Source organism: Notothenia rossii, assembly GCF_949606895.1.
Source record: "Notothenia rossii genome assembly, chromosome: 4".
NCBI lineage: Eukaryota > Metazoa > Chordata > Actinopteri > Perciformes > Nototheniidae > Notothenia > Notothenia rossii.
Genome location: NC_136902.1, coordinates 53,433,453 through 53,459,977, shown reverse-complemented (window position 1 = coordinate 53,459,977; position 26,525 = coordinate 53,433,453). Strand labels below are relative to the sequence as shown.

General features: G+C 42.9%; 2 protein-coding genes across 5 annotated transcripts in view; one reads left to right on the top strand and one right to left on the bottom strand.

Annotated features, from left to right (window-relative positions):
* Positions 1 to 814, top strand: part of ech1 (enoyl CoA hydratase 1, peroxisomal) — a 37,186-nt gene extending 36,372 nt beyond the window's left edge. Inside the window, exon 8 of the mRNA XM_079673777.1 lies at positions 1 to 814. Coding sequence (XP_079529903.1) covers positions 1 to 105 — 105 coding nt within the window. The 3' untranslated portion in view covers positions 106 to 814.
* cep295 (centrosomal protein 295) lies at positions 564 to 26,221 on the bottom strand. Of its 4 annotated transcripts, none has more exons than XM_079676511.1 (29): positions 26,117 to 26,221; positions 24,842 to 24,977; positions 23,936 to 24,136; positions 23,572 to 23,696; positions 23,387 to 23,480; positions 23,078 to 23,191; positions 22,850 to 22,990; positions 22,317 to 22,500; positions 21,820 to 21,978; positions 21,435 to 21,653; positions 20,859 to 20,956; positions 18,452 to 18,655; positions 18,204 to 18,280; positions 16,782 to 17,946; positions 16,257 to 16,578; positions 15,957 to 16,151; positions 12,980 to 13,077; positions 11,358 to 11,454; positions 10,352 to 10,579; positions 10,108 to 10,256; positions 8,443 to 8,905; positions 7,253 to 7,432; positions 6,645 to 7,030; positions 5,811 to 5,960; positions 5,671 to 5,725; positions 5,151 to 5,474; positions 4,260 to 4,356; positions 806 to 905; positions 564 to 681 (listed from the first exon to the last, which is right to left on the bottom strand). In XM_079676511.1, exons 2-29 carry the CDS (start codon positions 24,938 to 24,940, stop codon positions 643 to 645), a joined length of 5,763 nt encoding a protein of 1,920 aa, XP_079532637.1. In that variant the 5' UTR covers positions 24,941 to 24,977; positions 26,117 to 26,221; the 3' UTR covers positions 564 to 642. The 4 variants fall into 4 exon arrangements, with proteins under 4 accessions (XP_079532637.1, XP_079532638.1, XP_079532636.1 ...); XM_079676512.1 differs by lacking the exon at positions 26,117 to 26,221 and adding an exon at positions 26,001 to 26,106; XM_079676510.1 differs by lacking the exon at positions 26,117 to 26,221 and adding an exon at positions 25,831 to 25,990.
* Between the last annotated feature and the right edge of the window lie 304 nt (positions 26,222 to 26,525).

The following is a 26,525-nucleotide window of genomic DNA, read 5'->3' as shown; positions in this document are numbered from 1 at the left end:
GCCAACTGGAACATGAGCATGCTTCAGACTGAAGATGTGATGAAGTCCGCTCAGGCCTCCATGGAGAAGAAGAGTCCTAAGACGATAGCTTTCTCTAAACTCTAAACCTCATGGAGACACTATTCATAACCCGAACGCTTTCGTTTCACACCTCCACTGTGGCCTTTCTGTGGGCAGAGGACCCTCGAGTGTTCCCAGCAGCATCCACTCAGACCATTAGAGGGCGGTGCAATGAGACCTCAGAGACAGGATTAAACCCACAGTTTGAGGCCTTCGTTTCCAAAGTTCTGCATTATTGTTTCTGTAAAAACCTTTGAAACAGCATTTGGATAATGGGATACTATTCTTTTTATCCAAACTTAACAACTAGAAAGTCATGTGTGAAATCTTAAACTGTTACATAAAAGGTGATGTGAGATCGTCCCTCACTGTTTAATAGTAGCCAGTTTTGTAATTCTCTAATTGACTTCATGAATGTTTTTTCAACTCATCTGAAGGGTAGTGTTGACATCCACCTTGTATTTCCTTAAATATTTAACACAATGGCAAAAAGGAGATTCAAATAACTTAAAATGCTTTATTGACAATACTTTTAAAATAATTTAAATTTACACCATGGAACTAAGTATACATTCAAAGTCATCACAGGGTCTTCTTGGCACGAAGTTTCTCTAAGGTTTTCTGTGAAAAGATAGTAGAAAAATACTTTACTCAGAATTCAGGCAAATAAAAACAAACTTTGGAGCTTGCAGTTCTGTTAGGATCACATTGTCTTTTGAAAACACTCAGAATTAAAGTGCTTTACCTTGTGGAACTCCTTGGCCTTCAGTCTGTTTTTTGCATACGCCTCCTGTCTGTTCCAGAGGGCTTTCTGATGCTTCACCTCCTCCAGCTGCTCGTACAGCCTGCAAACACACATCAATGGGTTGGCTTTAATGAAGTTATCACATTTTAGATTTTTTTAAGTCTCTTTCGGCTGTTAGAGAAAACATTGGTTTGGGTAGTATGATAAGCAGTTTGAGCATTTACTTCATATCCATCTGTTTTCTCCATTAGTTACACAAGTGAAAGCCAAGATGTACAGGTGCATCTCAATAAATTAGAATATCGTGGAAAAGTTAATTTATTTCATTAGTTCAATTCAAAAAGTGAAACTCATATTATATTGATTCATTACACACAAAGTGAAATATTTCAAGGCTTTATTTGTTTTAATCTTGATGATTACGGCTTACAGCTAATGAAAACCCAACAATCAGTATCTCTAAATATTGTGGACCCACGGTGTCACACCTGTCACATCAGCTAATGAACTCAAAAACACCAGCGAAGGTTTCCTGAGCCTTTAAATGGTCTCTCAATCTGGTTCAGTAGGCTTCACAATCATGGGGAAGACTGCAGTCATTGACGCCCTCCACAAGGAGGGTAAGCCTCAAAAGGTCATTGTAAACAAGCAGGCTGTTCAGAGTGCTGTATCCAAGCATATTCATAGAAAGTTGAGTGGAAGGAAAGTGTGGTAAGAAAAGGTGCACAAGCCACAGGGATAACCGCAGCCTTGAGAGGATTGTCAAGCAAAGGCCACTCAAAAATGTGGGGGATCTTCACAAGGAGTGGACTGAGGCTGGCGTCAGTGCATCAGGAGCCACCCCGCACAGACGTGTCCAGGACATGGGCTACAACTGTTGCATTCCTCGTGTCAAGCCACTCCTGAACCAGAGGCAACGTCAGAAGCGTCTTGCCTAGGCTAAGGAGAAAAAGAGATGGTCTGTTGCTCAGTGGTCCAAAGTCCTCTTTTCAGATGGAAGTACATTTTGCATTTCATTTGGAAATCAAGGTCGTTTCTCAATCGCGAGGATGCTGGCTTGGTAGTCGCGTACTTCCAAGTCACTTTCTTCAGAAACCAAGCAACGGCTTCGGAAAACGAAGAAGAATGGAACATGCTAACAAGTGTGCCACTTTCTCTAACGGTTTCAACATAAACTACCGAAAATAAATACCTCACGATGTCTATCTAATTATGAACTTGCTTTACTTTCACGGAACACTTTTTGGGTGATAAACAAATGTAACAAAGTAACATATTTACCAACACACGTTCTACACCACTACAATACTTACATTTGAATGTGTGCTGCGTCGGTTCAGCCATTCTCCGCAAGGGTTTTTGAAATTGGTCCGTGCGCAAAGCATTGTGGGGATTTTAAGGACGCAAAGTCTACCCATGCGCAGCCTCGAAATTTCCCCCAAACCAAGGACGCGGCCTTGGTGGAATTCCAAGTATGCTGGAGATTGGAACAGTCCTTCGGCGGCACTCGATGACGTAGCATCCTTGAAATATTGGCTTGGAAGCCAGTATCCTCGAGATTGAGAAACGGCCCCAGAGTCTGGAGTGGAGTGGCACACAATCCAAGTTGCTTGAAGTCCAGTGTGATGTCTCCACAGTCAGTGATGGTTTGGGGAGCCATGTCATCTGCTGCTGTTGGTCCACTGTGTTCTCTCAAGTCCAAATTTAATGCAGCCGTCTACCAGGATATTTCAGAGCACTTCATGCTTCCTTCTTCTGACAAGCTTTATGGAGATGCTGATTTCATTTTCCAGCAGGACTTGGCACCTGCCCACACTGCCAAAAGTAGACCTGGTTTAGTGACCATGGAATTACTGTACTTGATTGGCCAGCAAACTGGCCTGACCTGAACCCTATACAGAATATATGGGGTATTGTCAAGAGGAAGATGAGACACGAGACCCAACAATGCAGACGAGCTGAAGGCCGCTATCAAAGCAACCTGGGCTTCCATCCCTCAGCAGTGCCACAGGCTGATCGCCTCCATGCCACGCCGCATTGATGCAGCCATTCATGCAAAAGGGGGCCCAACCAAGTACTGAGTGCATACACATGAACATAGTTTTCAGAAGGCCGACATTTCCGTATTAAAAATCCTTTTTTTTTGGGATACTGATTGTTGGGTTTTCATTAGCTGTAAGCCGTAATCATCAAGATTAAAACAAATAAAGGCTTGAAATATTTCACTTTGTATGTAATGAATCCATATAATATATGAGTTTCACTTTTTGAATTGAATTAATGAAATAAATTAACTTTTCCACGATATTCTAATTTATTTGAGATGCACCTGTACATGTTAATCTTAAACTAGCGCCTGGTGCCTTCCTGGAGGGCAGACATGTTTATGGCCAGCCTTATGCTGCGTTTCCACTGCAGCGCGGAGCTCGCTTTAAGCGGGCCGAGCCGTGCGGGGCCCGTTTTTGGTTGCGTTTCTACTTGGCCTAGTACCGGCTAGCGGGTCCTAATTCACAGTTTTTCTGGCCTCATAAAATCGTGGTTCTAGGGCCAGGAACAACCAGGCTGAGTCGGGCTGAGTATGTTAAACTAGAGAGAATCGCTGGCAATACACAAAAACCTTTTAAAATGGGTGTTTTCTAAATGGAGATTTGGCTAAGCTAACGTTGTAAATGCCCCGACCGTCCACACTCACAACGGCCTATGCAGACATAAATAAAACAGCGACTCTATTCTCCACGACACAGACAGTCTGTGGTTTGTATTTTTTTAACTGTTACTGTAACTAACAGATATGAAGAGCTGTGAGCTCTGAGTGCTAACAGCTAACGGCTGTGTTGTTTTTCTGGGGCTCTCATTGAAGATGACGTCACGGCTCCGCCTACACTGCGTTACTATAGATACTACCCCAGTTCCTAAACTGTAATGGAAATGCGCCATAAAGTGAGCCAGTCCTAACGAGGCCTAGCCATACCGAGCGAGGCCGTGTAGTGGAAATGCGCCATTAGAGTCAGTTAATATTCAGACCTGAGTTCAGCAGAACTGACTGTGGCATGCATAATCATCATCATCATCGTGTTTTTAATCAATTGCTCTGAATTCCCTTCACAGCATAGTTGTAAGAGCAAATCAGGATCTTGTCATAAACCACCTGCTTCATTGGCTGCGGCACAATAATCACCATGTCGGCCTGAGGAACTCAAACTAGTGGCAGCATGTTGCATCTGACATGAGCCAATGAGTAGGGGCCCTTTGCTGCTTTTACTGTCCGTCTTCTATTGAATAATGCTAGAAGAAACAGCCCCCAAAAATAAACGTCTATCGTGGTCCATTCCTGACTTTCATAGTGAAGCTCTGCAACGGCTATACAAGTTAACTAGTGTTCTAACATCAGTTGTTGGGCGTTAACAGTGAGAAGTTTTAGTGAAGATAGAAGTATTACTAAACCTTCATGTACCTCTGAGTTCTGCTGTGCATCACAGAAGTTTCCCGTTTCCTTTGCTCTGGTGTGACGTCCTTCACCTCGTCCTCCAGGTCCAGCCTGGGACCCCCCACTGAGGGGACAAAGACATGGCACATGATGCTGATGTCCACTTATGGCTGACAATCATTTGAAAGTTAACAGGTAGTCATACTCCTATTTCAACACGGTTCTGTTAACGTAAGACCAATACATCCTTATATATATTTTAAAGTAACCTAACGAAGGATTTAGGTTACAGACGTATAATTGGTATCAGAAAACAGGGAAACTACTGTAATACCTTATTCTATGCTGTATCTAATATGTGAATGTGAGCCATTGTACAATCTCTTTCATTGTAAAAGTTCTCATGCATTCAATAAAGAGCAGAACTCAATCTGATGCTCTCTGAGTGACTGGGTATTTTGTACATATTACAGAACACTTCTGATGTTTTTATTCTAGCTTTCATTTTTTTTAAAGAAAATCCTTATTAAAACCCTATCTATCTCCTCGCTGCTTTCACTCCAAAAAGGTCAGATGTGCACATTCGAGCGATACCATTTCTATGAACACAACTTGATTTAGAGGTCAAAGTATTTGTATCAGTTCAACCCATTAGTTGTTTTTCTGGCTCAGAACTAATATCTTATAACTGATTTAGATCACCAGATCAGAAACCATCACCTTGAATGTTGGAATATGAATGACTTCTGGACTAGCTGTTTTTATGTCACAAAGGAGACACAAAATGTGTGATTGCTAAGATACCCCACCAAGGTATACTTTGTCTTTTAGGCGGTGCTCATACATCAATGTGATATGACCCAAAGTGTCAAATAGCATGATACTATATTACTAATATAGTATATTAGGTTAATATACCTGGAGGGGGATGCGGGGTCGTTTTCTGCGTGATGATATCACATTCCTCAGTAGTTAGATGCAGCTCAGCCTGCCCCCCCTTCACCTTGGCATTAGGCTTTTGTTGAGGTTCGGACTTCTTGTTTGCCTTACAGGTGCCTGGTGGAGATGTTTTTCCTTTAGACTTCTCTCTGGCTTCAGATGGACCTTGGATCTCAGGTTGCACCTTGGCTAGAGCCCTTCTGGCCTTGATCTCCTCCACTCTGAGGGAGGATCTCTGCTGCAGGGCTCTGAGCCTCTGCTGCTGGACCTTCTTCACGCCCCTGCCAGGACCACACTGAGAGTCTAGGGAGGGAAGGGTTCTCAAGTTCACAATGTTCTGACTGAAAATGGGAATACATCTGTGTTGAGTATGTCAATTACTATAACTTTTGTATTCATGATCATATCCATATTTAAGTCCAAAGCAAAAATCCCCACAAGCAGCATTAGCAACAGTTTATTATCTCAGATATGTTCAGTTTGTAAGTGCTGTAGTTACCTGGGTGTGTTTGGTTGTTGTGCTCTGGAGGATCATTCAGTGACAACGTGGACCCCTGCAGAAGACATGGTTTGTGTTTAGAGATCACAGGGAAGCCTTCTGCTGAAGTCAAGTAGTCTAAAACATGTACAGACAGTCACCTCTGTGGGCTGGCCTTCCTCCCCCCCCTCTGTCCCTCCCCCTTGATGGGGGTCCTCCTCAGTGTTGTTGTGGTCCTGCAGTGTGGTGTCTGCCAGGCTCACGAGTGTTATTTCTGACTGCTCCAGGATGCCCTTCTCTCTGGCAGCTTCCTACACACATACCCCACCATGTATTCATCACTTCAGGGGACATTACATTGACTTACATGCATTTCCTGGAGACTTATCCTAACCTTAACCATAACCAACACATGCCTAACCCTAACCAAGTCTTCACCCTAAAATGAATGATTCCCCTCATGGGGACCTCCATTTTGTCCCCATAAGGGAAGCGAGTCCCCACACGTGAATGTGTAAACAGATTTAACACACACACACACACACACACACACACACACACACACACACACACACACACACACACACACACACACACACACACACACAGGTTGTATTACTAGAAAAGTGCACGTAGTAACAACTTCAACCTTACTCAACTGCTTCCATGTTTCCCTTTACAGACAGTCAATTGGGCAAGATAACATAATTATTTATTCATCTCGTTTTGTGTCTAACTTTATTGAATCATAATATATCAGGTATGGAAATAAAATGCAGATGCTCTGTCTTGATAGGCTTGTTTTGAGCCTTGAGCTGATTTCGGCAATGCCTTTTGCCAGTGGTGATAACTTCGATGTACATATCAAAACCCAAATGGCACTGGGAACTTTGACAAATTACATAGTGTTTCCTTTTAGGACATTGTAATAGTCAGTGAATTTCTAAAAGACAACGCTTTTTCAAAGTTTATAAAGGTGAAAAACACAATCTTACCAATATCCCCCCAGAGAGGTCACTGAGTGGGACTGAATCTCCACCCCTAACAGAAATTGAGTTTCTGCCTTTATCTGCTTCGCCCACAGTAAGTGAATCATCACAAATGGCTAAAGCATGGGGGTGGCACTGGGAAGTGATGAGCTGAGAGAAGGATCCATGCTGGGGGGGGGCGGCCGTGCAGTTGGCCGGCTGCTCTGCTCGGAGGCGCTCAGGGGACGGCTCAGACTCAACAGAAGGATCAGGGCTGACTTCAGACTCCTCCCCCCTGCTGTGTGGCCGCCCTTCAGTACAGCTAGGCACATGGTGGTCAGTTAGGTGAAAGGTCATGGAGGGGTCTGCTGTCTCGTTCTGGGGGACCTCCGCCAGTAGCGGGTGGAATGAGTCTGAACCAGATGGGGATGAACATGAAGATGAAGCACATAGTTTCTTACTGGGTAAGACAAGTCATGCAAATATAAGAAGGCTGACACATTTAGTTTCCAAAATCAAACTTTAACTCGGCTGAAGTTACATATTGTGCATGGTTGTAATATACTCCCCTTGATATAACCATCATAAGGTCATTTTAGAATTGGCTGTAATGACTTGAATGGTGTAAAGCTCACCTACAGTCCTCTCTGGACCCCGGTCTGGTGGTGATGCTGCCTGTATGAGCAGGGTCTGCTGCAGTGGACTCACACCTGGGGGAGAGGCGCTGTGGGGCCAGGCTTCAGGAGGACACACTGAGTAAGACGGCGGCACACTGGCCTCAGTTGAGACACCAAGATCAGCGTGGGTTCGTTCATCTGCAAAACATTATCAGATGAGATGATGAACACTCTAAACCTCTTCTCCTACTTTGAAAAAGTGGACAAGCAGACAAACAGTGCATTAAAACACTTTTTAATCTCCTGCCACCAAAGCTTCAGTCAGATGAGAGGACGACTATACTTCTGAATGCACGTTCATACATTAAGCTTATAGAACGTCCTCTTTAAAAGACACATGTTATTTGTATGAAGGCAGAATGCCGAACATCCAGACTGACAGTGTAAAGGGCAGAGTAACTAAGAGCCGCTGAGCAACAGTTCAATAAGAACAAAATAAATCAGCAGTCATTGGTGAGAGAAGCTGTTAGCTTAGCATCAACAAGTGTGCCGATTTAAATTTAAAAAAGCTTTCTGGTCCAGTGTGAAGTGTACAATAATACCTCTAACAAGCTGGACTGAACTGCTCTAGCAAAGCTTTTCTTTAAACAGAAACAGAATGTTAGTGGATGTACAGCTGGACATGTGACTGACAGATCACAGTTTAAAGAGTGCAGAGGGCTCTAAGAGAAACTCAATATTTAGAGTCCAATCTAAACTTAGTGATTTAATATTGATAGCTAGTCACAAACAATTCATGTCACACTGTGGGGAAATCATCTAAGATCAAAGATGTAATCATTTCATTCTCCTCTTAAGAAAATCAATGATGTTATCTCTGTTCAAATGTAATGAATAAAACAAGAAAAAGTGTAGAGATTCCAAACTTTTGAACATCAATGTATTTTCTGATTGTGATCACTTCATGCTGCTATCACCCGGTATAGAGCAATTCACTTTATTTGGACTCAAGTGCATTTCATCCTAAAGAGCTGTGTGAATAGATGTTTGAGTGCCAGCAAACATACAGACTACCATCAGTACACGTTTAACCATGGAACAGTGTACAATACAATAACTGCAAAAAGATGAGAAATGGTTGTCAGGAAATTTGTCAAGTTCACCAGTAGAAGGTTGGAGTCTGTTTATTATGAAGTCTCTTCTTTTACCTGAGCTGGCTCCCTGCCGGCCTGCTGACTCGTCCAGTTCCCCGACCAGCGGCCTCATTCCGCTCCACTCCGGACCCTCCTCCGACCACGCGGCCGACTGCTCCAAACCAACTGCACGGCCCATCAGCTGACCTGCATAAAAGTTCTGCCCACCACTCAGCCAATGAGAGCTGGACTGATGGGACAGTCGCCCAATCATCCGGCTCAGAGTGGAGTCCCAGCCGCCGTGATCAAAGCTTGTCGAGATCGGACCAGGTAGCTGACCAATCATGGAAGAGTGAGCCGATGGTTGACCTACCAGCTGCTCCATGGCCGAGTCCATGTGGTCAGCAGCGAGACAGGATGACTGGTCCGTCAGCTGGCCAATCAGAGGTCTGAAGGAGTCCTGCTCGTGGTCCTCAGCTGGTGACGGCTCCTCGCCTGACAGCGGCTCCAGGACTGGAGGGACTGCAGCGTGGCATTCCTGGGGCAAAAACAAATCATGTGAAAAAAAGAAAATCAAAGTTTTTAACTGACTTTCATTCATAATGTGCAGTGGTGTAAGAAGAACTAAGGGTTATACACATTTTGATACATTCTTATGGAAAACATTTTTTAAAATGACTCCACGGTACAGGCGAACCACAGGGGTTTATAGTAACTTGAAGTGTATGACTTCTGCAATCACAGATTCAGGAGTAAAGTATTATATTTGAATGCCTTGCATTAAAAACAAGGTGAATGGAATGGGTTGGACTTAAGAGGAAAACATGTAATCCCAACAAGTCCTGCATTATAACTTTTAAAAAGGTCACCTATCATGCAAAATCCTCTTCTTCATCAACATGTGTCCCCTTTTCTCCATGTCTCTTCTACATCAACATGTGTCCCCTCTTCTTCATGTCTCTTCTACATCAACATGTGTCCCCTCTTCTTCATGTCTCTTCTACATCAACATGTGTCCCCTCTCCTTCATGTCTCTTCTACATCAACATGTGTCCCCTCTCCTTCATGTCTCTTCTCCATCAACATGTGTCCCCTCTGTGGAAAAAGACTCTGAAAGTTTCAGGAACAAAGATTCTCTCTTTTTTTATCCATTTCTATAAAAACTGAAAATGAGCTGATCAGATCTTGACCACTTGATGATGTCATAACGATGTTTTGTCTTGGGTAACCCCCCCCTTATCACCTGAATCTCCTCCTAGAGCACCATTGAGTTCTTTGTAACCAAATGTCTCTCAGAGGGGCGTGGGGAGGGGCTCCTTATTTTCATCTAAATTAACAGACAGAGAATCAGCACTTTGGAAACAGGGCTGAAACAGAGGGGATTATGGGTAATGCTGCAATGATCTGTTTGGGGTTTGGAGCAAAATACTTCTGAGACATGTGTTGTATATATCTGAGAGCTATAATATATTAATGAAAAACAGTATAATATGAGACCTTTAAGTACAAATACAAAAGTATTTTGATAAAAACACAATTAATGTAAAAAAAGTAAAAGATGTAACTGTGTACAGCGGCTAAACCATGAAAAGGAATCCCCCTCAGATCACCCCTCACTGTCCAAGCAACTCAGAGAAGTACAGTGGCCTTTAGGTCACAAAAAAACAAACACAAAAAGCCCTCGAAAGCCAGAGTTTGGTCTGTCGTCTCTAGTCTACCGTAAGAATGTGAGTCACTGACCAGGCCCCTCCTCTCTGCTGCTGCCCAATCTGAGGGAAGAGACTGAGGGGAGGTGGAGCTCTCACTCCCCCCTCTCCTCTCCGGGACTCCAAGCAAAGACTGCTGGGAGACTGAAGAGCCAGATTCCTCCACATATGAGCCTTCACTGTCTGAAGACCAACAAAGACGACGAAAGACTATTAGCATGCTGCAGTCTTCTGATTTGACCTTTTTGGACTGTTCAAAAGGGTGTTGTTTACAGTACCTGTGGGTTTGCCAACAGTGCTGAGGGAGATGTTCAGCTCCCGTGTGTATTTGTCTATGATGTGCTGGATGCTGCTGTCATTAAAGAGAGAGCCTACAGAAAGGGCAGGACGGTCTGCAGGGGAGCTGTCCTTAAAGCAGCAGACGCTCTGACCGGGTGGAGAGAACACATGGAGCGAATCTGCTCCACGCTCCGGTTCTACACACCGTCTGAGCAGCGGGCATTCATCTAAAGAAGAAGTGGGAGAGGAAAAGAAGGAGAACAGATTTACGCCTCATAACAAGTTATAAAACACAACATTATTCATTTCACAAGTTAAACTAGAATGACAGGTATAATCATGAGCCATAAAGGAGAGATGTGAAATGGAACACCCCAATAAGCCTTAGGAAGCTTGAGAAGAGGGTTCCAGCTGTACACATTTTTAATTATTTAATTATATATCATTTCAATCATATGGAATTGAGATAGTTTACGTATTATTCCGAAACATTACAAACCAAAATCATATGCCACACTGCATTTCAGAGGGAAGCTAACTTGTCGAAGTCCCCAGCCATTCAGCTTCAATAATCTCTGACATTCGCTGGAAGCACTTTTTAAAAGACAGAGACATTTGTATCTCTGCAGATCACACTAGAGCTTGTACATTTAAGATTGCGCTTTTGGTTCTCATAAAATGGGTTGCGGTGCACCCACAAATAGAATCAAATTCCGTGGGAAACACTGAACAGGCATTGTGATAGATATTGCATTCAGAGAGCAAAGCAGCCAGCCACCTGGTGTGTGTACATCACTCATAATTTGGACCGCAGCAGCTCATACACTTATTATATTGCTTCATATTTGGACTGACCCAATCAGATTCTCTAGTGGATAATGAAGAGCCAGACAGATCTTTCTAGTAAGGCCATTTCAATTCTTCATCTTTTCCAATCAGATTTTCTAAATTAGATTTGGCAAAGACGTAAAAACCCCTCATTAAAACATGACAAAAGACCCTCACCAGTGCTTCTGTTCTGCTCAGGGTCGGTGGAAATGTAGCTTCCCGTGGAGATTGTGGTGGAGGAGAGGCAGTCAGAATCAGGAGGCCTATTTGCAGACTGATAAAATCATAAAGGCACCCAAAATGATTATGTTAAAGTGATTAACAAGGGATTGAATCAAAAACACAGCACACAGACTCACTGAGCTCAGTTCAAGTGTAGAAACCATCATGACCGCATTTCATTCAATACAATTCTGGTTGGGTCATTTTACATCATCGCTCACAAACAGAACAACACATTCATATATGAACACGTATAGTTGAAGATTTCTTTGCTCGATTTGTATATATTCTAGTGAGTGTTCAAAGTATTCAGATCATTAACTGAAATCAATTGTACCTACTCATTAGCAAAACGAGTCCTGTTTAGTGGGGTTTTCAATAAGCAGCTAAACTTTAGTCATTTACATCTCCCAACTATTTGAAGATATATGTTGGGCTTTTGCGTTTTCATTTTCAACACGTCGTGAAATTAATTGAATTTGTATTTGGTGTAAGACACATACATATAAACACACTGAGCTCAGCTCAAGTGTAGAAACCATCATAGATGCATTTGATATTAAATACAATTATGGTTGTGTTATTTCACATCATTGCTCAGAACACACACACACACACACACACACACACACACACACACACACACACACACACACACACACACACACACACACACACACACACACACACACACACACACACACACACACACACACACACACACACACACACACACACACACACACACACACACACACACACACACACACACACACACACACACACAAGAAATATTCAGATCAGTAGAATGTGCCTCCTCATTATGCAGAAAGGCCCGATTCATTTTGTTCCATAAGCAGCTAAACTAAAGTTTTTAACAATGATTCCACTTGTTTAAAAACAGACTCTAATATAAGGATTTTGCATTAAAATGTTCGGCACTGTACAAAATGTAATGAACAAAGTTACTCTAACCTATATTTAGTGAAAGACACATACATGCACACAGACTCACTGAGCTCAGTTCAAGTGTAGAAACCATCATTAAATGTATTCTTAATTAAATACACTTTAGGTGCAAAGATTTCACATCATTGCTCAGAATAAGGACACACACAGACACACACATGTGTCCGACAGACTTGCAATCTTCATACACATTCACTTAAAGAAGAACACACACACAGGACACAGAAAAGAGAAGCTTCTCGGGCATAATCACTTGCTGTGGCAGAGCGCCAGGCAGTCAGATGTGGCCACATGTCGTCATTGATCCACAAAGTGTGAACCTCAGAGTATTTCAAATGCAGAAAAAACACTGTAACTATGAAATTAAATTAATATGTTTTTAGAATTTGTAAATTGCCAGTAGACACACTATTATTAATACTGTCTATGAAAGTGTCTAATAAGTGTTTACAAGCACAAGAGGCAGCTGCGCTTTCAGTGCATATTGGCAAAAACGCTTTCTTCCTTTGTCACTTCATCAGTCTTTTGTCAAGGTTTGCCACTAGGGGGATGACTTGTTCTAAGAGGAGGACAGAGTCTGAAATGAGTTGTCTGCAGTGCCTGGTTACCTCTGTGGGGGACCTGCAGCTTGTGATTCCAGGACCAGAGAAGTCGGCTCCTCTCCCAGAGTCAGAGGAAGGAGGGGAGATGATCCTCAGGATAGAATCTGGAAAACGAGAGTTGCAACCAAGAGGACAGATATTTATTTTGGCCCTTTTATGTTCTTCTCATCGCCATTACAGATGGAGCACTGAATTTCGGACTCCAGCTTACAGCTTCCTGCCTACGGCCTGCCAAAGACCAGTATAGAGGAATGTTAAGCCCTCCCACTATTTTCCAAGAGGGCGTTGCCAGATTTTCAATTTCAGGTTTTAACCAGGAGATGGCGCTTCATTCACAAATACAGAAAGACAAGTTTCATGGACTTTCAGTTGTGTTTTGAAGAGCATTTGAACACATCAATATTTTAGATCAGTCTTTATATATTAAATAATCATAATTATAATGTAAATGTTTACATTACACTTCTTTATTTGTTATGCTCATACTTTAACCTTTACAATCGTTTGCTTTAATATGCAGTATATTTTTGTGTTTGCTTCCTCCTGCTCCCTTTCGGACACATACTGTATGATTTATTATTATTATTAATATGAAGATATTATTAAGATAAGATAAGATGTTACTTTATTGATTGAACATTTTAGTTTAGAATGTGCTGTCCCACGGTAATTCAGAAGGCTCACAGGTCACATTCCGACCATTATTTAAAACAATAGGTGCTTTCACACCTTCTACAGTTTAATTTGTATAGAGGGAGCTCTGTCAGTTTTCGAATTACCCATTTGCTTTCGGGGAGCCCTATTTTTCAGAGCACAACCTGCTACTAAATATGTCACACGCACGCTCTGTTGACTGGCGCAGCAGCGCGGATGCGATCAATTGCTATAAAAACACTCTTCTACTTCAGGCTCCGCATCGGCAGGCCTCTCCCTCGGTGTGGAGCTGTCAAACTCGACCCTAACGCCGCTTACAGCCGGCCAACTAAAAGTTGTTTTCCGTTCACGTTGTCATTTTTAGACTCCTTCGCTTCTTTGCTTGTGAATCCAAAAGCTGTGACGCTTGGCTGTTTTCGTTTTGCCATATTTTTTTATTACACAGCCAGAGTTAAAAAAATATCAATATGAACATTTCAAATACCGCGCCGGCATCACCGCCATAATCATAGCAACGTAAGTAAGAATGCAGCGCCGCCACGTACAGATGGCAACACCCAGACATATTCACAAATATAAAACAAATATTCAGAAACTGTAATGAACAATAACTATTATTTATTTCAAGAACTGTTATTTACAGAAACTCAACATTTCTAATCTGTGTGACACAAATATGCACGATTGTTTTGGGCTCCCCCTATTTATCTCAAAGTCACCCTTCAGGGGAGCTCCCTCCCTCTTCGGGGGAGCCAAGCTCCCCCTAGCTCCCCCCCCATTTCGAACAGTGTCTGTGGCTGAATGGCCAGCGATTAGGTGCGGTGCATTTGTCATAGGCGATCAGAGCTAACTGCCTGCCGTCAGATTTCATTTAAAAAACAGATCTGATTTTAAGACTATTTCTGCGCTCATAAAGAATGATAAGAATAAGAATAATGCGTATTGAACTGGTTTCATTAATTAGTGAGTTTATTTAATACTAGAACCGCCAATCGGGTCAATTTGTGTGATGTGTGTTGTGTGTGTGCAATGTAACTTTTTTTCAATAAAATATTAAAGTCTCCCAGTCCCTGACTTTTCCTGAAAGTGTGTTATGTAGCACCCTATGTTGTTAAAAATTGCATTCTAATAGCGGGATTTGACAGGTTTAGGTAGGCCTATACAACAACCTCTGGCGGTTCTAGTGTTAAGGTAATTAGGTACAGTAGAAGCCTTTTTTTTATCAGTAACGAATTTAGCAGTTGAACATAAAAGTCAACTAACTGAGGGTCACTTGCAATGACAGTGTTGTGTCTAACTGTAAGCTTGTCATTCAGAGTAACCTACCGTTAATTTAGCTGCTGGAGAAGAAAGATCAAGGGGGGAGGGGGGGAGAGAGCTGTGGTTGATGGGCCATTAGTTGTGTAAATACACAGCTGAGAGCTGCCGTTTCATTCAGACTGTTTAAAAAACTGTAACGGACTATTTTTCTTAGCGGATGCATGTCAATTTAAATCAATAAATACAACTATTTTTTAAATCAATACATACAACTATTTTTTAAATCAATAAAAGACATTTTCTAAATCCATAAAAGCATTTCAATTAATATTGGGAGTCATGTCGTTACTTTGTTGAGAATGTGGCCATGTAATAAGCGGGATAATTTGCAGCGACTTGTTCCTTATGGGGAAAATAACACCCTTCATCCAGATGAGGATCCCTCTACACTTTGGGATCCTGATCGACCGACGGAACTCCATTAAAATATACATATTTTTGGTGAATTACTGAGTTTAGGCACGTTAATAAAGTTTTAATGAAGTTGAATACAGTATATTCATATGTGTCAGTGATTTCATGTCAATTCGGCGAACATAAACATAAATGATCGTGGTGAAGATGATGATTAAATCAGGATTAAAAATCGAGAGCCGGGCTGCATTTCCTCCCGTTCGTTTTTTTCGAATAACAAAATTATTTTGTTAAATAACAACATGGTGATGTTTTGTAAATGATTACATGTCTCTTATTTAGCACAGAGTATGATATCCGTGACATATGGATCTTAACAAAGTTCCGCTGTACATCCAGCGTACTGTATCTGACTTTATTTCACATGAGCTCCAGTGTGGAACCCCACTGCACCCCCTGGTGGATCAATGATCCATTGCAGCTGGCTTCATTATAATTACATTTATCTATCACGGGGGCGGTCTCAAGTCAAGCTGGAGGTTTTCCCTTGAGCGAGGGCAGATCACGTACCAATCACGGCCCTCGCGTTTCAAACTGTCTGAAATGAATCGCTACATCTGTATGTATCATCACTATTTATTTACCGTCTACATACCAGACTCTGAGGATTCTGGAGATGCTCCCACCAGCAGCCTCTCTCTCCAGAGGACATGGCTGGATGTTGATGATTTTGTTTCAGGGCTGCTGGCAGTCTGCTGCCCACTGCTGTCAGAGACCACCGACGCTTCATAGTCCTCCTGCAGATCCCAGCGCAGAGAGTGTGAAGGAGCTGGTACACTACTCTCAGGACCTGGGGAAACATCAACAATCCAATCAATCGGTATCACTCTCCATAGCTGGTTAAACGCTGTTGGCACGTGAGGAACCAGGTGTCACTTCCTGCTGTTGAGCTGACCTTTTGATTGGCTGGTGTTGACTGACGTCTCCACTTCTTGAATAGCACTAAGCTCATGTTGTTCAGTCATCATCTCCATGATGCTCAGCCTGACACGGGTCACAGGGGGCTTTGCTGCTCGAGGAGGAGGGAGGAGTCCTGAGGGGGGGGCAGATGCTGGGGCAGCAGGGGCATCACTCTGAGCCATGAGAGGGTCTTCAAGGTGGGATAAAGTTCCTCCGTTAGTCTCCTCTATAGCTCTCAGCAGGGAGGCAAGTAACTGGAGACGGGTCTGCCTGATGCTCCCTGAATCCAAAAATCCTCTGGCAGCCTCTGGGAGTGGCTGTGGGCGAGAGAAATCATCAGGACAGTTGTTCTCCCAAAACAAGCACACACACATTGAGCTTGAATCAAATGCACTTCAGCTAATTTCACCTCATCACTCAGAAACAAGCACTGTTGTAATTTGTATTTGTGTATAAACTAAATGATTTGTCTGCTGTACTTTTGCAAAAACATAACAGCAGTGATCGTTCCGTCACTTACTTGTTCTTCAGTTTGAATGAGAGCCTGCAACGTCTCCTTTTGCCGCCTCATTTGCTCCATCTCCACTTCCTGTTGTCGCCTCTCCTCCTCCTGCTGCCTCTGCTGAAGGGCCACCCCCTCCCTCTGCTCCAGCAGCCGTCTCTGGACCTCCTGCAGCTCTGCTCTCTGGACCTCCTGCAGCTCTCGTCTCTGGACCTCCTGCAGCTCTGCTCTCTGGACCTCCTGCAGCTCTGCTCTCTGGAACTCCTGCAGCTCTGCTCTCTGGAACTCCTGCAGCTCTGCTCTCTGGAACTCCTGCAGCTCTCGTCTCTGGACCTCCTGCAGCTCTCGTCTCTGGACCTCCTGCAGCTCTCGTCTCTGGACCTCCTGCAGCTCTCGTCTCTGGACCTCCTGCAGCTCTGCTCTCTGGACCTCCTGCAGCTCTGCTCTCTGGAACTCCTGCAGCTCTGCTCTCTGGACCTCCTGCAGCTCTGCTCTCTGGAACTCCTGCAGCTCTCGTCTCTGGACCTCCTGCAGCTCTCGTCTCTGGACCTCCTGCAGCTCTTGTCTCTGCCTCTCCATCCTGCCGTCCTCTGTGGAGCTCAGGGACCCGGTCTGTAGCGAACAATGTGGCAGGGTCACAGGCGTAACAGTTTCTGGAACGAGAGCCAGAGGTGCACCAGAGGTGATGATGGAGCTACTGCCTTGGATTGGATCAGAGGTTGGCTGCAGTGTGATGCTGGCTGTGTGACGTGTTGCTCTCATTCTCTCTGTGAGATGCCCTGTGACTCTCTCCATGATGTTGTCTGTCAGCCAGGCAGTGAACTTCTGGTTCCTGGGATTGCTCGAAATATATTCAACTTCATCTGGCACCAACTTGGAGGCAGAGCTTATATTTGAGCTAGGAGGTTGTGAATGTGAAGCTAACATGTCCGACTCTCTTGTGGGAACTTCCACAGGGGTTTGTGCTTTGGCGTGGATGTATGCCTGCGAGGCCGGAGGTGTAGGGAGCTGAAGAGGAGCTGGAGGATGCACAGACTGAACACCATGCAGAGGGGGGGGAAAGAGGCCTGGAGGCACTGCAGCGGGACGTAAAGATGTGGGGGTCATGTTGTAGCGAATCCGTAGAGCTCGCTGGTATTCCTCTAGGCGCTGACGGGCCACTTCCACTGACCTCTGGTGAAGGCTGAAATAAAGACCGTCAGCTTTATTTATAGAGCCCAATCTCGGTGCATCAAGGAGCTTTAAAATTAGAGCATACAAAACCCTCCAAACTAAATAAAATCCTCTAAAACTTTATAAATATAGGTAAAAGTAGCACTCAAAGGTTTATTTCTTTGTCAGCTGATGAGATTTACTTTTAAACCTAATCGCAAGGAAAAGTGGTGAAAGTGACTGGCTAAATGAATAAATGTAGTTTATATTCAGGATTTAAAAACACACCTGTTTTGCTGCAGCAGTCGCTGTTGGTACTCTCTGATCCTTCTGGCGTGCTCATCTTCGCCTGCAGGACGCACCAGCTGTCAAAGAGTGAAGAAGCAGATATATACATAAATAACTGAAGTTATTTTTCTGATGCACTTCACATAAGATATCTTAAAGGATAAAACAGATCTGACAGGAATATTAGTAGTTCAGAGAAATAATGAGAACAGGTTAACTAGGGATAGCTTTAATGCTCAAAGGCCTACCTCAGGAGGGACAGAGGGGGCTTCCTGCTCATGGATGGGTACTTCTGGTTGGTTGATAGGAGCCTCCTGGGTCACAGCAGCCTTCAGCTCTTCTCTCTCCTGCTGAGCCTCATGCAGCATCTGCTCCAATTTGGCTTTCTGCTCTTCAAGCTCCTGGAGCAAAACCACCTGCTGCTGCTGCTTCTCTCTCTCGAGCTCCTCATCCTGAACAGAAAAACAAGTTTAAAAACAGCAATCATGTTACATGTAGGGTAGATCACAAACCAACATGTTCAACCGAGCCCCTAATTACTGACTGAATAACTAATATTAAGTGAGGTTAAATAAACAGATATGGTACTTGACAGGCAGTTTGACTGAAAGATGAGAGCCCCCAAAATAAAATCTGTACGTCCTGCACGAGGTCGAGCAGGTACTTCCTTGTATGAAATGTAGAATTAAGAAGATCATCCTTCTCCACAGGAATTCCCAGGCAGCCCAGATTGAGGCTCCTGTGTGTGTCCTATTTATGTGCAACTTTATTTTGATTCAGGGCTCGACATTAAGGACTGCCCGATGGCCCGGGGCCATCTAGTATTTAGCTCGGGCAATGAAGCCTCACCTGCTGGTTGCCCGATCGGGCAATCTATTATGCCAGTATCATGTAGCTCGCGGATCAGTAATGAGTGACCCGACAGTAAAACTAAATATACCTATAACTAGTTACGGTAGTTTGAGAGGTCATTAAAATAGCTACTAGTGATATTCTAACCTGAAGTGTGTGTTTTGTTCCGCTCACCGCTGCATGTGATCATGCAGAGCTGCGTGTCGACTCGTCAGCAGCAGCTGATCTCTCTCTCCCGTCAGATTAGACTTCACTCGCGTTTATGTCCATATCGATCAGATCCAGCTAGTTCTAGCTAATGATATGAATACCTGCTTATTAAAAGACACCGCAACAATAAGTGTCGCTATGCAACCGGGTGAGGCCACAAAGTATAGCGCAGCATTATGTATTTGTTTACATGCCCACCAGAACCCCGAGGCATTACCAACAGATCAACGCACAATCAACCCATACAGGACATCTCTTTCTCCACATTAAGTGTTAGACATTAGAATAGACTATTCTTGTCTGTCATATACTCTTCTTGTCTGTCACATAAGTGGCGCAACTGAAGCGGTATTGCGCTCAAGGGAAATTATTTTGACCGAAGAGATTTAGATTTGCCGGCTAACGGGAACTCCGACGTCACCATTTTGTGTGCTTCGCGGATGCGCTCGGCTCCTCTCGACTGCTGCTCGGGTCTGCTCGGTCAGCTTCCGGATGAGGAAGCATTCATTCGACCAACTTACAGTAGATAACATTACAAACATTTTTAACAGGAGCCATAATAGTGTAAATAATGTTTGTTTTGGCAGTTACAACTGAATGTAATGTTTTCTACTTTTTCACATCTGGGAAGGCATTTGCCTTCATCAGATGGAAAGCGTCTTGACCAACAACTTAAGTATTTCTTATAGCTATGCAGGGCATGCAAGCGAGCAAACAAGAACAAACAAACAAGTGAAATGAAGAATAAAATTGAAATTGTACAATATAATATTGTGGTGGTTCATCTTATAATTCAGTCTAGAGAATGCACCAGACATCTACAGTAAGACCTGGAAAAATCTAAATGTTCTAGGGGTAGGCCCCCCAAACCCTTCGTGCGTCATTTCGTCCGTGCGCATTTTTCAGGGCGATCTCTATTGGGCTCAGGGCCATCTGTAAATTAGCTTAGATGGCCCACAGGGCCATCTCCCAAAATCCTTAATGTCATGCACTGCTGATTACTTTGTTGTTTTTCTTCAGTGTACTAGCTTAAAAACAGGTAACCAAGCCATGGTCTGAAGTTATTGAAAAAGACAACATGTTCAAAGCAGAACAAAAAGTCATGCACGAGGAGAGGTGACTGCCACATTGCTGCTTTAGGAGCTGGGCTGATTGAGTAACGAGGAAAACCTGGATAAAGGCATTCTGACCTATCAGGAAAATGCATCAAGCCTCTGGGATAACAAATGAAGCTGACTTTAAAAAAACTGTGGAACAGTGAATACAGAAGGACCTTTGACAAAGAGTGTGACACAAAGAAACCTCTCACTTATCAACCTACTGCTTCTTATAATGAATGTCTTTGTTGTCATTTCAAGTGATGAAACAAACCGACAGACAATAAACCACAGAGATTCACCATTTTAGTAAGCTTAAAAGCAAACTGCTTGTTTCCATTGAGAATCTGACCTTCCAGTGTTTGCAATAATACGTTTCACAATGGGATTTGGAGCACAAGCATTTAAAGCTGTCAGCTGATCTGCTCCTATGTATGTATACAGTGTAGGAAAATAGTTCCCGCTCAGTATCACATAAATGGCAATAGACACATACCCTTTTTTTTCGTTCTTCTTCAAACTGTTTCATTCTGTTGGCAAGTACATCTGGAAGTTGAGTGTCTGCTGCAGCTGGCGGCTCCGTTGTCTTCAACGCTGGTTGAATAAAATAGAGGAGAACATGAAATGAACTATTATTATGTTACTAAGTTTATGCTTATATGGCAGTTGAAGAGAAGGGGGGTAATTTACTGAGAAGAAAAACAAAATGAACAAGATTAGAGTTGTACATAGATAATTGAAATGTTGAAGAATAAATAAACGGTATTAAAATTGCTTCACTTTGTAAGGTCGGATAGTGTTTTAGTTCCTGATGCACAAAGGTATGTCATAGCTTTTGATAATTTGGGGAGTCTGGGCTAAAATCACAAGTATTTTCTTGTTGCAAAGTTTGAGTGCAAAGTATATTTGGATTAGGTAGTCTGACTACAAGCATAATATGATGTTTGGTGTAAAAACAGAAGAATAATATAAAAACAGGGTGAAAAAAAGAGTAAAAAAACAAATCTCAATATTCTCAAATATCAAACTTCTATCACAATGATTGTATTATAGTGTGAAGAGTGTGAGCTACCTGGTGGGGAGGGGGCAGGCTCCAGGCTGTGTGTCTCCTCGCTGCTAAGAGAGCCTGTGTCCATGGTGGTGTCCCGCTCTGGGATCTGATCTGTGATGGGGGTCGGTGGTTCGGCTGCAGGAAGATGAGAGTTCTGCTCAGTCCAATGGTTCCTCTGGTTCCTGATACGATCCAAGAGCTTCCTTAACGCCCGTCTAGGAGCAGGCTTGGAGGGCTCCACTGCAACCAAAAAACATGAGTGAAGTTTCGGCTTGGTAAAGATGAGTATCAAGGACATCACGTGATGTGTGTATTGATTTTGTGTATATCCCAAAACCTTTTTTACAAACCTTGCTGAAACCCTTAAAACCTGTGAGTTTAGGTTGTATCTGCTGCCTCTCTTTACCTTGAACGGATGTTTCCTGCTCGGGGTCATATTGTGTGGTTCCTGCTCCTTGTGGGGGGATTTCATCCTGCGTGACGTCCAGCTCCTGGTCCTGGCTCCCTGTGGACAGAGCCGGCAGAGGCTCCGGAACCAGCTGCACCACCAGGTCTCCTTTAAGCCCTGCCATCAGATACAGTTAATCTTTAAGGGAGCACCAATAAAATGTTAATAGTTAAGCCACATGTTCTGGCTACTTAGAAATTGTGTGCATGGATTCAAGCAGAGCCACAAATGGTCCACAACCTTTAGAAATATGCAAATTGACCTTTTATTTGCTCCTTTTTAGGTGTGTTTCATGTAACGGAAAGCAGTGTTGTTAACCAGTATAAATGTTACATGGTTTCCTCTTTTTTATATGTTACCTTCTTTGTCTAACTTTTCAAGCTCTCATACGAGAGTGTGGGATTATTTGAGCAGTGGAAAGACTATCAATTAAGCTTTTGGTGAGTTTGACTTACTCCTCTCTCCTGTGTACATGTCCTCAAAGGCAAACTCCATCTCCCTCTGGTAGTCCTCTGCTGTCTCCTGTCTCTTATAGAGAGGCTGGAAGATCTGAGAAGGCATCTGGAAAACCTGCTGCCTCCTCCTGAGCAGGTCTGTCTGCTGCATGTGCTCCAGTTCAACAAGCAATCGCTCTCGATCCTAAGGGTTGTCACCAAAAACAGATTCGACATAAAAAAAAAAGGCCATAATAATTTGTGTTTCTATGACACAAATTTGTAAATTATTCAGAATCAGAATGCCTTATGCCTCCTGCAGTGGGGACATGTACCGTGTTACAAGCAAAAGTGGCAAAGCAGGTAAAAAAAGTGATATATATAGTCTTTACATAAGAGGACAATCTGTCTACTATGGCTAATGCTGTTGTCCTGCTATCAGTCAACAGTGTTTTCACCACAGTGATGGTAAGTAGCTTTGGAGCATATCATCTGTCAGATACATGTGAACAATGTTGGTGTGTGTCTTCTAACAAAGTAAGATGTGAGTTAACCTGCTCCAGATGTTCCCTCCTCAGCGCCTGCTTCCCTCTGAGACGAGCCTTCTCCAACTGCTCCTCTCGCCTCCTCATTTCCTCCTTCTTTAAATCCTGCAGCCTCCTCATCTCCAGCTCAGCTCCCTCATGGGCACTGGGCTGATGACACAAGTACAGGTTAGACATCCCAACAGGAGGGGAGAACCAAAGCGGGGGTTATGTAAATACAATAATCAGAGATCTTACCTGCTCTGTGTCTGCCTCTCTGTCCACTGTGCTGTCAGGCATATGATAATGTGTGGCTGCAAAAGCACTCACATCAGATTTCTTCACTACATGTGGCTTCTTGAAATCAATGCTCTGCTTGAACAAAAAGACAATGTTACCATGACTACACTAAAAACCTTTGAAACTTGAAAGGTATGACTTTTATTTTGTTAAAAGTTGCAAGGCTGATCAATTCTGTAAAGGATAAAGGCCAGCTTGCAAATCCAGGTGGCTTATCAGGCCAACAGGAAAACAGTGTAACGCATATAAGTGGTGGAGAGAAATCACCTGAATTGGGTGTGGGGGGGGCTTAGGGAGACTGGCCACTTTTGCTGATCTTTCCTTTTCTGTCTGTAGTGCCTTCTTCCTGGCCATGGTGGATCTACAGACAAACATATGCATAGACTTGTTGTTCAGTTCATTTTGATCAAATGCATGATAATGTTTTTCAAGCAATTGTTTCTGCTGCTCACCGGCTTTGCCCCTCGTGGTCTTTAAGCCTCTGTGTTTTGAGCTCCTTCATGGCTTCCCGGTAACGCTCCTCTGCTTTGAGCTTATTTTCCTCCTCCCTCTGAGCTATGGCTTCCAAGTTAGGTTCCTTCAAATAAATTAAAATGACCACAGAAATATTAAATGATTTGGAAAATGTATTAATCTTTATGTGATGGTCTTGTTCACATTTTGGTTTCAGCTGTTCCTCGTCTTGGATTTAATCTCAGGTTCAGAGTCAACAAACTAAACAGAGGTCAGGGACAGCTTCAAAGGGTGTATTGTGTTCAATTCATGGAACAGAAACTCTAGCTAATGAAGACAGGGTAAAGCTTCTTGTAATCTTACATTTTCTTTTGCACTCCTGTGTCCCTGGCCGAGCAGCTGGAGGCTCTCCTGGTATAATGTCTGCAGGGTGTGAAGTTTGTCCCTCTGCTTCCGCTCCCAGTCCTGCCTCAGGTCCTTCTCCAGCTGCTCCAGCTCACGCTGCCGCCTGCGCTCCACCTCTCTGCAGATCTTTAGCGAGATATACCGCTGCTGCTCCCGCACCTGGAGGTCAATGCAAAATATAAATACATACCAACTCTGAGGTTAAAGAACCATTTCATTTATCACCTGTCCCTCAGATTTTTTAATGTTAGTAAGTGACATTTAGGAGAGTACAATACTAAAAAAGTGAATTTGCTATGAAGCCATGGATCAAAGTCCATTATTGGGTTAATTTTCACACACACACACTTGGAGTTGATTACCGTGGATTGCCATTGGACTGAAAATAAAAACTGCAAACTATGCCAAAAAGTAACAAGTACAGTCGTGACTGTAACACTGATCCTGAGCTGAACCCTTAATATACCAGGTCAGACTTCCTTTATGGAATAGAATTTCCAGACTACTCGTCAGTGCAGTCTTTTGTTAATTCAAAATGTAATCTAAATACAACCATTCGTTACTTTTTTGCCTGAAGTTTTAGTAGCTAACTGCATGATATAGGTAAAAAATTAAAAAGTTAATAACCTCCTGATTTACGATGCAAATATGAATGAAAATATGGTCAAACTTTACTAGTTAAATTACATGTAATTCAATTAGTTACTCACCAACAATGCATATACACTTTCTTAAATTAATAATTATTTCTGTGCAAAGCAGTTAAAAGCTTAAGTTAATCTTTATCCACCTATGCTCTCCGTGTTTTCAGATGTCTTTGTGCATTGATCGGTGTCTGAGAATCCTTCCACATCACCGCCTTACCTGCTGAATCCGCCGCTTCCTCCTCCTCTCATGCTCCTCTCGTATTATCCGAGCCTCTTCGTTAGGGCTCAGTCTCAGTTTAGCCACTTTCCTCTTCATCTTCTTCAAAATGTACTAAGAGACATTTCCCAGAGAGCTAAAAACAGTTAGCAACTCCGTTAGCCCTGGGAGTTGTTATTGGCTAGTTAGCATGTTGTTGAAGGCATCAACCAACAGCATGATTTATTAGACAGGCGTTTAAGGACTGGTTGAAACATTTGAATTGTTTATGAAAATACCAAAGAAGCTCCGACAGGAGACCAAATCCATGTCGTACGTTTTGTTTATTACCAGAAAGCCATGCCAACCTTAAAAAGGGAGTTATTGTCCTAAACAACGTCACATCCGGTAGTTTAAACTGCCCGCGTTACCCGTTCCGTGCTGATCAAAATACGTCATGGTTCCTGACCTGTTCCTGACCATAGTTCTAAACACCAAATATCGTTCCTACTTCCTACCCTCAATGTTTGCATCTGTAACGATATGGATCATAAAGCACCTAAACTGCTAAATTCTAATAACCGTAAAAACCAGATTCTGAAAAATGGAGAGAGAAAGTTGGACATGTGCTTTGATTAAATATTTAAACAATACAGGATAACAATCTCAGGAATAAAGCACCCGTTTTTCCTTCTTTAATTCGTGCGGAATGCTGTGTAGATACAGCATTCCGCTATAGTTCTTCAAATCTTTATTAGTGGAATGCTGTTTACAGTTCTTCGAATCTGTATTCTTATTTTTTTTAAATAGCTTACTTTGCCGTTGAATAACTTCAGCATACTTTCAGCTACAGAAACCATTCAAATATTAAACTATTCAGCCTTTTCAGCAATCGATGAGAAACTTTCAACTTTTTCAAAATATTTCATACTTTTTGAAATATTCAGCTTTTTAAAAACTATTTTTTTAACATGGAAGTCAATGGGAGGAGCCTTCAAATTCCATTTTACCTTGCGCCAAATGCTTCTCCTTCCACATACTTTCAGCTAGAGACTTCATTCCAACTTTAAAATGATCACAAGACCTTTAAAAAATTAAACAAAATGCCTCTTGAGGGCATGAAGTGACCAGGCCAATTGTAAATGCAATGTCATCTTTCATCACAGCACCAGCTGCACACCTTTAGTTAATCTGCCAAAAATGCCACATTATTGACCCAAAAGCACAACAAAAGCACAACAAAAGCACACAGACACTCCCCACGGTCCTGAGACGCTACACGCATTGAAGTTTTACCGATATCTGTTACGGTTCTTCAACAAAACGTTCACATGTAAGAGCTTTATCTCTCATTCAGATCATTGGAAAAGCTCTCCTCTCACTGATTACTGCACATCACCATGGAAACCTTTGATCTCTGGGCTCAAGCGCAGGTGTTATGATAACGTCGTTAGCTCAAACACAAACACCTGTGTGATGATGTCATAACTCCACTGTGGCCCTGAACAGCTGAGTGACATCATCTAATCAGAGCAGACACACCCACAGACAGACTGGTACATATACACACACACACACACACACACACACACACAAACAATGGATATATATAGCCTACTACATATGTTCACACACACACAGAGACAGACAGACAGACAGACAGACAGACAGACAGACAGACAGACAGACAGACAGACAGACAGTG

What these genes read in the sequence shown, in the direction of transcription:
- cep295 (XM_079676511.1), bottom strand. Translation starts at nt 24,940, where the DNA reads ATGAAGAGGAAAGTGGCTAAACTGAGACTGAGCCCTAACGAAGAGGCT. An exon ending in CAACAACCAAACACACCCAG is followed by an intron (nt 5,475 to 5,670) that starts GTAACTACAGCA and finishes TTCCCTCCCTAG; the next exon opens with ACTCTCAGTGTGGTCCTGGC. An exon ending in GACCCCGCATCCCCCTCCAG is followed by an intron (nt 4,357 to 5,150) that starts GTATATTAACCT and finishes TTGTCCCCTCAG; the next exon opens with TGGGGGGTCCCAGGCTGGAC.